Source organism: Clinocottus analis, unplaced genomic scaffold (genome assembly GCF_023055335.1).
Source record: "Clinocottus analis isolate CAN_PGR_092001 unplaced genomic scaffold, fCliAna1.0.p SCAF_20, whole genome shotgun sequence".
Lineage (NCBI taxonomy): Eukaryota > Metazoa > Chordata > Actinopteri > Perciformes > Cottidae > Clinocottus > Clinocottus analis.
This window is the reverse complement of record NW_027175932.1, coordinates 2,681,138-2,694,998: the sequence shown is the minus strand read 5'-3', so window position 1 is coordinate 2,694,998 and position 13,861 is coordinate 2,681,138. Positions and strand designations below refer to the sequence as shown.

Here is a 13,861-nt window from a genome sequence, read left to right as displayed (position 1 = left end):
TTGGGTCTCAATGATATGGAAACAAACCAATGTAATGTCTTATTATCAGATTTTTTTTAAAAATCAAATATTGATCCAGCAGCAGTGAGGTGATGTTTACACCAATTGTTTTTATCTGCACCGTCCCATCACATGAGAATATTGTGTTTATGTTGTGTTGCACACAGGAAAATCTGCCTTGTTATCGCACATTAATAAAGAAAAAAAGTCCTGTGGATTAAATTTTCATATCCACTGTGATTTCAATACAAACATGAAATGAAAAGTGAGTTTTTGCTCGTCGCTTTTAATCAATTATATGTGTTTAAAAACCAAGATATGATCATCAGATTATGGTTTCGATGCAGTTTCCAGAAAAAACATTGAATATTCAGCACAAAATAAGTCATCGTTAAGAGTTTTGAGGGGAAAAAACACTACTTTGTGATTGTTTATTCAGAGTTCAGGGCACAAAAAGTGTGTCGGTGACCCAACAGCTGTCATGGTATTTTAGTAAAATGGAGCCTAATCCTCATTAGTGGAGCCCCGGACACTTTTAAACTCGTGAGATCACACAAACTCTTGTGTGAGATCACCAGAACGGCGCCGGTGTCGGCAGGAAACGATGTGCTCTCGTGCAAAAAAGCCCAGAGTTTTGGCTTCATGCATACTGCCGCTCTGTGTGGTCGGCCATTTTTTTTCAAATTGCGAATGGTTTGCGTTGCCCTACCAAATACAGAATATCTCCTCAACCACAAGGGCTATTTGAATAATTTAAAAGGTATAATACACAGAAAACACTTGTGAGACTAGTTCAGAGGTTCATACAGCAGTATGTGTGTTACTGGTTTATTGGTTGATGATAGAAAAACAGAGAAAAAACAAAAAATGTCCTCCCGCAACATTCTGCGTTAGCTGTTAGCGGTTAATTTAACATTAATCTTACGCTGATTTAAGAAGTTATTTTTACTCTGTTTCATTTTGTATTGATCTAATCAATGGCAATTTTTCTGTATTGCTTTTTTTCTGAAGAAAAAGCCGTCAAAGCTTCATCTCTTTCTTTTTGTATTCATCTGCTCTTCAAGCTGAGAGGACGTTTAGTCGCCGGTAGCTTAACTTCTTTATACTCTTTTTGTGCCGACGCACCATTTCAAAGTTGGACTGTAATATTCTGTTGAAGGTTTTATTCGTACCGTTAAAGATAATTAATTAACTGCGGGGATATTAAAGTGTTATGTAAACAATATGGCCGATTATTTCTGCTCTTAGAGCATCAGACGAGTTGAAAGTCGATGATTCAAAATGGAAAATGAACGTGCTAAAAGGAGCTTTTACTTCTTTTTTTAATGGATTTTTTTAGTTTTTGTGAATGAGACATACCACACTCAACACTGACCCTCCTCGACTCGCCGTCCGTTACTCACAGTTGATATTTGTGTGTGTGTTTTTTTGTTGCGCCGCCTCGCCGTCTCCGCCCCCAGTGATCGAGTGCAAGCTGTGGGATGAGTCAGGCGGCTCAGACTGCGGATTCAAACTCATTTTAAATACATAAAACCCGCGCAACACAAACAACCGGCCCTCTGACGAGACGGTGGTGGCGTTCGAGGGCACAGAGCTGTTGTGTGGCTCCAGACGGATGTAAATACACTCATCCTGCATTCATATTTGGGGTTCTGTGAGATTAGCGCTTTAACGTTGATAGTTTAAGAACAATTGTCTGATAATATTGTACTTTTATTTGAGTATTTTGCATTGTTAGGACTTGAACTATCTACGGATCCCAGCTCATGGTTAGATAGACGAGAATGTTTCCCTGCTGTCAAAAGAAGCTTTTTCTTTTCTCTCTCTGAGCACCACTGACTAAAATCATGATGCATTATGGGAAAATGCAGTGGTGGAAAGTGAAGTGAAGTAAGTTAAGTGCAATCTGTGGGTAGTATTTGCATTTGCTGCTACATTATACTTCTAAATTACTACATATCAGAGGAAAATATTCATTTTTACTTCAGCTTTAGTTCCAGATTCAGTCAAATAAAATGTAATATCCATAATAATATGACATTATGAAATGGGCTTTTCTGGCTAAACAGCTGATAATGCATATTTCATTTAAGTTAAAGCTCCTTTTATCAAATCAAATGACAGTATGAGAGGGGACTTATCATCTGAAATTTGACTTTACAGCATTTTATAGTGAGTTTTCATGTTTTCAAGGCAAGTATTTGACTTTGTAGCGTCAAACATTTCACACAGGATAGTTCAGCATTGTGATATTTCTTAGTAATATCACACTGTATTGTGTTTTATTAGTTTGAAACTGATTTTCTCTGCAGTTGTAGACTTTCCAGGGAAGCTTCAGGGTTTCATACATTTTATTTCCACGTTAGTTCAAGGACTCGGGCGGAGAGGAAAACACTGCAGCTGCAAACATGTCGAGAATCAGAGGAAGAAAATCAAAGTTTTTAAATGTTCGGTGATGAACGTACGCTGTAAAAAACCTCCAAGCCAACACATACACATCTTTCTGAAGGACACGGACGGATACAGTTATTTGTTTTGATATATTTATGCGGCTGCGAGGGTTCATGTTGTTGGCTGATGTTTCACTGAAGGAGACGGTTATTTTTTCACGTGAATGTGGGAGAAAACAGTGAATGATATGAATGTTAAATGAGAAATGTTCATTCAGTGAGAAGCAACTAAATGAACAGGATTAAAACTCTGAAGCCTCGTGAGGCTAAAGTGCTTTTTGCATAAAATAACGATCAAAATAGACTTCATTCTCTGTACTGACTCCATTTTAGAATATGTGATAGCGTCCAATTAGACTCCTACTTGTATTTCTAAGTCACATCCTGAGATGTTGATGCAACGCGTTTGAGCAGTTCAGTTATTACGTGAATGTAAAAGACTTGTTCTAAACATCTAAACTCTGATTTTGGCGCTTTCCCCTCAAGGTGATTGCATTTAAAGCCAGCAGGTTGGACGCAATATTTATATTTATTTAGTAAATTTATATTCCAGGTTAAGATATTCTTTAAAAAAATGGACGTTGGTTGCTCCTTGAAAGGGTGTAGTTGCATTATTATGCTACAAGATTGTCGCAAAATGGTATTAAAATGACAACAATATTGTTTATCTCTATTATTTCTGGGACAATATATCATCCATCATGACGGGAATAGAATGAATTAGGCCTAATTAAGGCTTGATTGCAAAATAAATAAAAAATGTTTTTTAAATATTTAAATTTATATTAATCTCTTTAACTTCATTTGATTCATTCATTTACTTTATTTTATTTTATTTATTTTATTTATTTATTTATTTTTTAAATGATAAAAAACACAAAAAAACATTTATTGTTTTTTTTTTTTTTTAAATCTGAAATTTTTTTATTTTTTTTATTGCACACAAAAAAACATTACAAAGAAAACATTAAAAAAAAAAGCACACAAAAACCGTTTTTTGGCACTGCCTCTGTGGAGGTTACCCCATCGCCGCGTGCCAGGGAACTTGCACCGTTCACATGGATCTGATTTGATGGGACCCGAGCAGAGAGACACTTCAATTCAGGGCTTGAACTGTCGTAGCGCTTCAACGTACACGCGTGTGCAGTCTGAGTGAGACACGCAGGAGGCAGCAGATCCACCTCCACCTCTTCACTGAGCTCCGTCTCATAACGACAGAAAGACCCTTTCAGGTGCGAGGATGTCTCTGACGCTGGGAGGAACATGACCGTGGTGCTTCTCCCTCGCACCTTGTGCATCGTGCGTCTGCAGGAAGAAACGCCAGAACACCAAACTGAGCCGTTATCACTGATATTACGATGAAGTAGGTGCTTCTCGGGGACGATTACTGCAGCGATGTCGCATACAAGCGACACTGAAGGCTGGAATTATGAATGACAAAGGACAATTTTGGATACATCAATTCAGAGGTTCTGTACCTGACCTGATCTGCTATCTCCTCGTCTTATGAAGCGTTTTAGAGCTTCGTCTCCTTGCCCTCCTTCGCCTGCGTCGCACCCTGATCACTAGACTCTCGTAGCCAGAAATGTGTCTTTTTATGTCATTATGTCATTTGACTAATTTCGTTATTTCAGGCTCCAGATTCACGGCCCTGAAGCGGAGGAAGATTACATTTTTTATCTCGTGGGCACGATTTATCACCTCGTCCACACAAGTTCTGTTTCTAGTTATTTAGTTTGAGACTTCTTCTATAAATATTTCACCTCGTCGGGGCGTAAGTTACGCATGAGCAGCTTTTATGGCTTGCCTTCATTTCCCATCATCAACATCATCAAGGAGACATGAAGTCACCGTGTCAGTCAGACGGCGCCGCAGCGAGATGCTCACGCAGGTTTGAAACTGTGTTAGAGAAAGATTCAGTTTGTTCTTTTTTTAAACCCTGAGAGAGAAAAAACATCCATGCACAAAATATACAAAATATATGCATATCAGCAAATCATAGTCATGAAGTCAAAAGACCGAAGAAAGAAAAAAAAAACTGAAAAATATATCTATTTTTTATCTCTTTATATATATATATATATATATATATATATATATATATATATATATATATGTTATTTTTTTTAATAAAAAATTATATATTTTTTTAAAAAGGAAAAATATATGTATAATATATATATGTATATATATAAAAGAAAAATATATTAAAATAATAATATATTATATTATTTCTTTAATTAAAAAAAATAAGGAAACAAGAAACAAGACCACAAATATATAGAAATAAATTAAATGTAAATAACAATAAGAGACAAACAACAATGGTTCAGTGAGAAGAATGACGACTAAAAATAAATCTTCATGTCCTTCAGGTCTTTCAGGTCTTTCGAGTCCTTCAGGTCCTTCAGGTCTTTCAGGTCCTTCAGGTCTTTCAGGTCCTTCAAGTCCTTCAGGTCCTTCAGGTCTTTCAGGTCCTTCAAGTCTTTCAGGTCCTTCAGGTCCTTCAGGTCGAGGCTGAGGAGTCTGACTTTCTTTTGCTCCATAAAATGAATGAAATCATCATCAGCATCTTCATCTCAGCCATGAGCTGCTGCTCAGAATAATCATCTGAGCTCTTATTAAACATTTTATTTTGAAGGACTGTGTTTGCTCGTGATAAAAAACATCTCACTTTAATATGAGTGTACGTGTTTAATTTACTTCTTAATTACTTCCTTCTGTGGCGTCGTCGTCGTTGTAATCTATGTCCTGACAGCTTGGGCTAATTTGGGGGATTTTTTGCATTTTCTTTGCATTTTGTGAGCCTTTCATCTAAAGCAGTAGATTCTAAACCCGCTGATGATCTGTTTTCTTTGTGTGACATTGTACTGTGTGTATTTGTGTGGTGGGGAAGTGTATTCATTTATGGTAAATTAACTCTATCTTGTTCCCACAAGATATAACAACTCAGGCACGGAACATATGGATCTTGTGTGCGCAGGATTAGCAAAAAGAAGAAGAAGAAACCTTTTGGGACTTATGGTTCTGTGCATTGAGAGATAATCAGAGTCCCGCATGGCGACGCCTGATCCTGCAGGGCCGAGCTGCTCGCTGCCGACATCACCGAGGAGCTGCCGGTCTCCTCGGGAGCCTCGCAGCCCGCTCATTTAAACATGTACAACTCATTAGAGCCTGCGTTGCTTCTGCAGGAGCTCGTTTTCCTTCCTCTTTGTCCGCTCGTGTCCGCGCTCCTCGCAGGTCACGGCTCTGCGGCTGACATTTGCAGCGCTGCCAGTTGGGCGTCGGGGCCGCTAAATCATTTTTTGGCCCCTCTCGTTCGTCCTCTCGTCCCCGAGTACATTCATTCATTATTGATGAGAGAATAAATGTCTCTCTGGTACACTGGATGCAGCAATTACCCAACTGCATCATCACCCCTCTTCCTCCTCCTCTTCCTCCTCCTCCTCCTTCTTCTTCTTCTTGTTGGGGCGGCTGGTCATCCGTGTGGATGTGACAGTAAAACAAAAAAAAAAATGCAGAAAACACAGAAAAATGAAAATTGCTGCTCTTTTCCAGCTCGTGCAATCACGGCGCTGTTAGGCAGCGGTCGCCTGTTGCCATGGCAACTACCTGTTAATATTCCAGGCAGAGTTTTTCTCTCTCTCTCGCTGACAAGCAGAGAGAGAGAGAGAGAGAGAGAGCGAGAGAGAGAGAGACTTTTTTCACGACAGAAGAAGAAGAAAAAAAATCGATCGGGCATTCCTGCAGGAACATGAGGGTATCCGAGCCATGCGGGACGCCGACGGTTCACGCCGAGTCAAAGTGACCTTCGTTGACCTTGAGTCGTCAAGGTCAGAGGAGGCTCGGCGGCTCGAAGGCTCACCGGATGTCAACGCAGTCATCGCAAAGCGGTGCTGGTTACGGTCCTTTTGCTTCAAGTGATTATTCTTGAGGAGATTGTTCAAAGGTCGCGCATTAAGGAATTGAGCTTTCTTTGCTCTTGAGTGTGTGTGTGTGTGTGAGTGTGTGTGTGTGTGTGTGTGTGTGTGTGTGTGTGTGTGAGTGTGTGTGTGTGGGGAGGAGTTGGGTCTATCTATCATGAAAAGGAAAGCCATTGATCACGAATCCCATTATGTCCACGGCTGAATATCCAGCGGTCCAGACAATCCCGGCTCTTCTGAAAAGCCTTTTTCCTTTTTAAATGGTTCTTTTCTCCCGCAGAAGGCAAGGAAAAGTCTGAATAACGAGCTATTAATTAAGCACACACACACACACACACACGCGTGTATAGCGGAGGTGTAAGTCTTCACTAGCGCCTCACGATTCAATTATGATCCAAGAAGTCCGTTCAATCTGAGCCTCTTCTTTATTTCAAGTCATAAAAAGCTGCATCTTTGTGTGAGCCTCCTCAAACGTAAAATTAAAATCCAACTTGTGGCTCTGCTGCTGCAGCTCCTTCCTCCTCCCCATCCCTCTCCGAGGCTGCACGATCCAATAAAAGCACCTTAAAAAAGGTCCCAAAATAACCTTCATGAATTGGTAGAAGACGTCAGTGACGTCAGCAGCAGAGCTGCAGACGAAGCCTCACAAGACTCTTCTTTTTCCACAAGTATATAAATGTGTTTAACCTCGTTTCAGGCAACAAATAGCGGGAACAGAAAGTGTGGAGGTGTCCCATTAAACAGCAGTCCTGTTGTCCTGTCACCTGCGTGCGCTGCTTCTGCATTTGGGAATAAAAGCCTCTCTGGTGCCTCTTCGACCTCCACATCTGTCCGTGCATGTGTCGGATGTGGAAATGATTAGCTTGAAGTGCTGTCAGGCTTTTAGGGACTCAGACATGTGTCGCTGATTGTTTTCATTTCTGGGGCCGCACGGATCGCTCTTCCCCGTCACATCGGATCTATTTTTTTTTTTTGAAAAACCCCTCTCTTGTGGCGGTTTCCATCACGAGGCTGAACACATGGCTGTTTTCTGGAGTTCCTGGAAAGCCTCCCGAGGTTCTGCAGGTTCTGCAGGTCCTGCAGGTCCTGCAGGTCCTGCAGGTCCTGCGCTCGTGTTCGGCCCTCACATCCGTCTCCACCGGTTCAGTAAACACAGAGTAATGATTTGTTGGAAGAGACGAGTCCGGTCCACTGAACTCTCACGGCGGCTCAGGTTGTTTTTGAGATGTCAGCGGTTTCTCTCTCGGAAAAAAAGGGCAAAGGTGTCAGCTGCTGCGCGGCAGGTGCTGCGTGGGTTTCATCGGCTGTTTAGAAGCCGTTAAAAGAAAAGTCAGACGTGTGCGTCCTCCCAGAGACGCTGCTGCACTTGACTGATGATGTCTAATGTATCATAGATAGCAAAACCAACGTAAACGCTGTGTGCAAAGGCACAAAATACAACAATTAGGTTAGCTTATGCCGCGTTAGCATTGCTAGCATACACGCCAACACTAATTACCTTAAAACATACACAGGTATTACAATTATTACCTTTATTCCAACTTGAAGTAACATTGTGCCTCTTCACGGGAGTGTTAATACCGTTATTTCTTTAATTTGTATTCAAAATTGACGTATTTATCTTCGCTTTCGCACAACTTCCTTTTCAACTCCGCGAGCCACCTTCAAAATAAAAGCATCTCATCGTTTAAAAACAGATAAATGTAGCTTAAGACAGGCAAAAATCATGCAACGGAATCAACACAATTGATTTACAAACTGTTTCTAAAGCCCGAGCACAAAGTGGGTTGCTTAGCTTAGCTTAGCTTAGCATAAAGACCGAACGCGGGAGGAAAATGCTACTTTTGGCTCCGTAAAGCTTTAATTAAAGTCTCTGCAGCTTCGTTTGTAGCCGGTCAGACGAGCAGGTCGAGACTTCCTTGTAGTTGATTTGTGCACATTTGTACGAGTGAACCGAGCCGTGTTTCAGAGAGAGACTCGTGACCCGAGCTGGACCCTGGACATCCTTAAAAGCTGAGAAACAACAACCCAGAGAGGAAGAGAGAAACACATTTCTGTTTCTTCCTCTTCCTCAAACAAGTTCCAGCTCATCAGGCTTAGTAAACATCAGAAAAACTCAGAAGTCGCTTCATTAGCGCTTCAAAAAAAAGTGGATAAAATCAAAGCAGAGCGTCTTTGTTCCACAGTCTCCAGCTGTGAAATCTATATTAATTATTTTGTTCTTTATGGAGGGAGATTCGTGTCTTTTTTTTTTTCTTTTTTTTTGAGAAAACTTTAGTTTTGAGAGGATTTTTTTAAAGCGTTTTTTTTGAGAGCGTATATTTATTTAATTCTTTTTTTAAAAATTTAAGAGATTTTTTTTTTGATAGAACGTTTTAGTTTTAAGAGCCTTTTTTTTTAGAGCTTTTTTTTTTTTTGAGCGTTTTTTTTTTGAGCGTTTTTTTTAGTTGAGAGCAAAGATTTGGAGATAATTTAGTTACAAACTACAAATTCATCTCTCTGTCCTCTCCCCTCTCTCTCTCTCTCTCTCTCTCTCTCTCTCTCTCTCTCTCTCTTTCTCTCTCTCTCTCTCTCTCTTTAAAGCTTTTAAAGCGGTCCTGTCCCGGTGACCCAGTCTCCGTCTCCGTCTCCGTCTCCGCCGGCGAAGACGAGGGAAGATGCAGGTCGAATCGGTTTATCTGGGATTAGGCCGTTTCTCAAGTGCGCGAACATAAACCGCCGAGCTCTCCTTCAATTACCTCGGAGGTCACGCGAAGAAGCGCTCGAAGTGACTCAGAAATACGAGCTTATAAAACACGGCTGTTGCTTGTCGATTTCAAATCATTGTGTCAGCATCGCTCCATCCCTCCTTCCCTCATCCCTCCATCTTCTTCTTCCCAGAGTCTCCGAGCAGCCAGACGGGCTTCTTTCTCACCTCTGATGTTTATTACACAAACAGCACCTAGGATCAAATATTCATACTTTTCTTTCTTTCTTTCTTTCTCTTCATCCAGAGAAGCCGAGTGCTGGTGAGAGATAACACGCAGAGCGAGTGGGAGGTGGGCAAAGAGAGAGCCGCCGAGTTGTTTATGTGTCTTGATCTGACGGGATGAATAATTCAGCAAAGGGCTCCCAGAATGATATTAAAAGAATAGTTGGGGCAGCGGGGGGGAACTCACTGAAGGAGGGGGATGAAGTCGGGGTGACGGACAAGATGGAGGCCTTGATTACGGAAAGCGCTGTGCATTATTCAAACTTGTTTTCCCCTCACACACACACACACAGACACACACACGAGTGAGTGAATCTCCAGCAGAGGTAACCGTGAAAAGCAATATGGTTTTGGTGATTAGAGGAGATAGAGAGACTGAAAAAAAGCTTTTTTTTACCCGAGGATGGAGGAATCCCTGCTTTTTTCCCCGTCTGCCATCAGACACTCTGAAGTCTTCTTTCAGAGTTTTTACTGGACTTTTTGTCTGGACTTCTCCTTCCCTCGACGTTTGCAGTGCTGAGCTTCTTTTGCCGCAGCGCAGCAACAGTGATGTGTTGTTTACTTTGCTGTTTCTCAAACTTCATATATAAAGACCTCTCGGTTGCTGACTCGGGACTCGGGACGAGTCCCAAGTCAGCTTTGTAAACTCATGGAGACTTTCTTTATGTCGCTTTTTACTTTAATGCTCATGATATGAAGGTCAAAAGATACTTGTTCAGCAAAAAAAATGTATATTGTAAAAGAATCACTTTTAAAAGATATTTTGATCATAACTATGAACATCCAGCATGATGTGAGCCTGATTCCCCCAAAAATGCCTCCTGGAGCGTCAATAAGACACCTTTTTTGGAAAGATTAGGACCTAAAGAATCAGAATCTGCAACAAAAATCACCATAAAACAAAGTCTTGTTCTGTTAGGAAGGAGTTTCAGTCAAAAAACTGTGTCGTGCGGTTCAAAAATGGGAAAAATTACGTATTTTATGCCAAAAAATTGTCTGAATGGGGCATGCTGGGACTTAAAATAGCCGCGGGAGAGTTTTCGCACACCAAAAGGTCAAAGTTAAGGTCGACTAACTGGGCAGTTCGTGGGTGAATGATCATTTGTATTCTTGATAACAGATAACCATTTTAAGAGCATGTGATTTGCTTTATTTCAGCGTCCAGCTACTTCAAAATATGATCGCTTCAAATGTCTATAAAACGTCGTCTTTACATCCAGATGCTTCCTGCTCCTCAATCGGGATTCATCTTTTTCCTCAAGACCATCTGGAGGTCACGACCCCACGTTTAAAGCCACAGGAAGTCCTTCTCTAAATATAGAAACGCTCCGCCGTCGCGGACCAAAAGCATCCGTTTGTGTTGCAGTGGAATGCGGCTCGAGTCGCTCCCTGACACCAGCTGCTCGGTTAAAGCGGTTAAAAAGCTATTGTCATCATCATCATCATCATCGGAGGCTGTGGGAGGAAGAGGGAGTGGAGGGAATACTGAAATTCTTGGGCTGGGCTCTGTGGGGGAAGAGACATGACGGGAGGAATCTGCAGCTGTTGAGGGAACTCTCAGACTCATTTTTTTTGTCTTTTTTTGTCTCTGCTCTGGCATCACACACACACACACACACACACACACACACACACACACACAGAGGCAAATTGACTGAGCGCCTCCATGTTGTAATTACTGTTTGTTGAGAAACGGCGCGTCCCTCTGCGCCGCGTCATTAGGATTAGCGCTCGGCAGGGTGTTGCGTTCCCATTCTCCTGCAGCACAAAACACACACACACTGTCTGTCAGCAGCCATTCTGTGCCGCTACACAAAGCCCGGCTGCAGTAACACCACCTCGATGGATGAATCCTCTCCAGCCAGCATTATCTGCTGCACCTCGTGTGCATGAACACACACACAAACACACACACACACACCCTGTCATCACAAAGGAAACACCAACTGTTTACGCTCAAGGTCAGGCTTTGAATTTACAGCCTCGTCATCGTAATAAATGTGTTTTGCGCCTTAATTACCTCAATTAGAGTTCAAGCTATGAAACTACAAAAAGCCATGAGAGACACCCAAAAAAAAATCACTGCAGGGACAATTTATTTCAAACATGATAAGCGACTCCGTCGTAATTATGCACTTTGAGTCGCGTAATTGTGGCGGCGAAGAGGGAAACGCTTTGTGCGCGAGAGACAAACATGAATCAGCGTCTCATTCACGAGGACGTCGGGTTTCCAGAGTGTTCATTCACGGTGCCGGCGAGATGTTTCCCCACGAAGCGGCGCGGTGCGTCGCTTCATCACTTAGACAAACGTTTGTGCGCTTTTCTGTGCGACTGTTATTAGCGTGCGACTGAAAGTGCTGATTTGCTTCTTCACAGTCTGTGACAGCGTTGTATGAAGGTAGATTTGTGTCTTTATTACGCGAACAAATGTCTTGTTTGTAAGTAAGTTATCAAACTGCAAATCTCAAATCTTGAAAAAAAAATTGAAAAAAAAACGCGGGGCGTTTGCTGCTGAATGAAGGAGGAGTTTCTATTCAGCACATGCCCCGCCCACCACGTCAAAACTCAAACACCTTTTTTTTGAGAGAGCAGTTGTTTTTTTGAGATTTCTTTTTTGGAGAGAGTATTTTTTTTGGGAGATTTTTTTTTTGAGGTTTTTTTTTTTTGGGAGATTTTTTTTTTTTGACAGTATTTTTTTTTTAAGTTTTTTTTTGGAGATTTTTTTTTTTAAGAGTATTTTTTTTAGAGTATTTTTTTTTTGACAGTATTTTTTTTGAGGGTTTTTTTTTGGGAATTTTTTTTTTTTTAGAGTATTTTTTTTTTAAGAGTTTTTTTTTGGAGCGTTTTTTTTTTTGGAGAGGTTTTTTTGAAACTTTTTTTTGAAGAGAGAGAGTATTTATTTTTTTTCAAGCAATTTTTTTTTTTAGATCAAAGATTTTTGAATTGAAAGATTTGGGATTTGTAGTCAGATAATTTACTTACAATCAAGACATTTTCACGCATAATAAAGACACAAACCTTCATACATTCAGGCCTCACAAGTTGTCTACATGTGTTTTCCCCTGCAGGTGTGCTCAGCCTGCCGGAGAGTTTGAACCTGCACCGCGACCAGCAGCGCTTGGGGAGAGGCGGCGAGGCTCAGGCGTACACGCAGGCCGAGCTGCGCACGCTGGAGCAGTCGCTGCTCGCCACCCGGGTGGGAAGCATCGCCGAGCTGAGTGAGTACACCACATGAGTACGCGCTTCACCGGCGGTTTGCACGATGTCAAATGGTTTTTAGAGGAGTCAGAGGTGTCAAAAAAAAAGGTTTTGATGTTTTGAGGTTTCCCCGTTGTGGCGTTAAAAAGATATTTGTGGTGAAACATGCTGAACTCAAGGTGACTTGACCTCTAGTATCTCTAGTATGGGAGTATTTTTGTACATCTCCATCCAGATGAAAAGGAAAAACACTATTGAATTGCTGTTAAGGCCAGTGGCAGGTTGGGCCACACACACACACACACACACACACACACGCTGGCGATGTTGGCGACGGGCTCTGTGTCGTGGGAGTGTTGGATAATAGAGTGCTGCAGGAATAAGTCCTCAAACCCAGAAATGAGTCAGCGTTTTTTGCACATACAGTTGCTCCTCTCAGAGGGAATGTTGTATTTTGTTGTGTTGGATGAAATAATGTTGTGAGTAACGTTCACAGAGACTTCATGTCTTGCTCCACAACATAACTGAGCATTAGCATTGTGATGCTAACTTCCGGGTTAGCCTGCAGAAAAAAAACTGCATTTTGACCTTTTGGAGAATCCTTCTGCTCCCATTTTAATACCCAGCATGCCCCATTCAGACAATCTTTTGGCATAAAATATGTCATTTTTTACAGTTTTTGGACTGAAACTCCTTCCTAACAGGCCAAGACTTTGTGTTATTGTGATTTTTGTTGCATATCCTGATTCTTTAGGTCCTAATCTTTCCAAAAATGTGTCTTACTGACGCTCCAGGAGGCATTTTTGGGGGAATCTGGCTCATATCATGCTGGATGTTCATAGTTATGATCAACATATCTTTTAAAAGTGATTTTTTTTGCAGGTATACATTTTTTTCCTCAGCCTTTGCTGAACAAATACATACAATAAACACAAATATTGGAATTAATTTGGGGTTTCTCCACGACTCAAACAGGGAAAAAAGGTCTGGAGACAAAATTGCTTCCACAGTTTTTATCCAGTATAAAAGCAGATATGCACAATACATCTGATCATAGTTAGGATCATATTCCCATCAGTGGAAGTGGAGCGCTCCCTCGCCGTCCAGGTGGTCTGAGTCCGCCGAACCGCTCCACCTCTCCTCCTCCACCTCTCCTCCTCCACCTCTCCTCCTCCGCCCCCTCGGCCAGGAGCCGCTCTGTCACAGCTGTTCTAACACCTGTTTATGAGTCACACCCGGCGACCTTTCAGTCTGAGGTCGACTCCTCGGAGGCTTTTTAACCTCCACTTGAAAGGAAGGTCTCCACCTTTTTAACTCTG

General features: G+C 41.6%; 1 protein-coding gene across 2 annotated transcripts in view; it reads left to right on the top strand.

The window, feature by feature from the left end:
- LOC137791248 (ankyrin repeat and BTB/POZ domain-containing protein 3-A) overlaps positions 1–13,861 on the top strand; it is a 122,105-nt gene that overhangs the window by 71,871 nt on the left and 36,373 nt on the right. For both annotated transcript variants that reach the window (XM_068585975.1, XM_068585974.1), the window contains exon 2: positions 12,413–12,562. In XM_068585975.1, the coding sequence (XP_068442076.1) occupies positions 12,413–12,562 (150 nt within the window). The remainder of the gene's footprint in view (positions 1–12,412; positions 12,563–13,861) is intronic.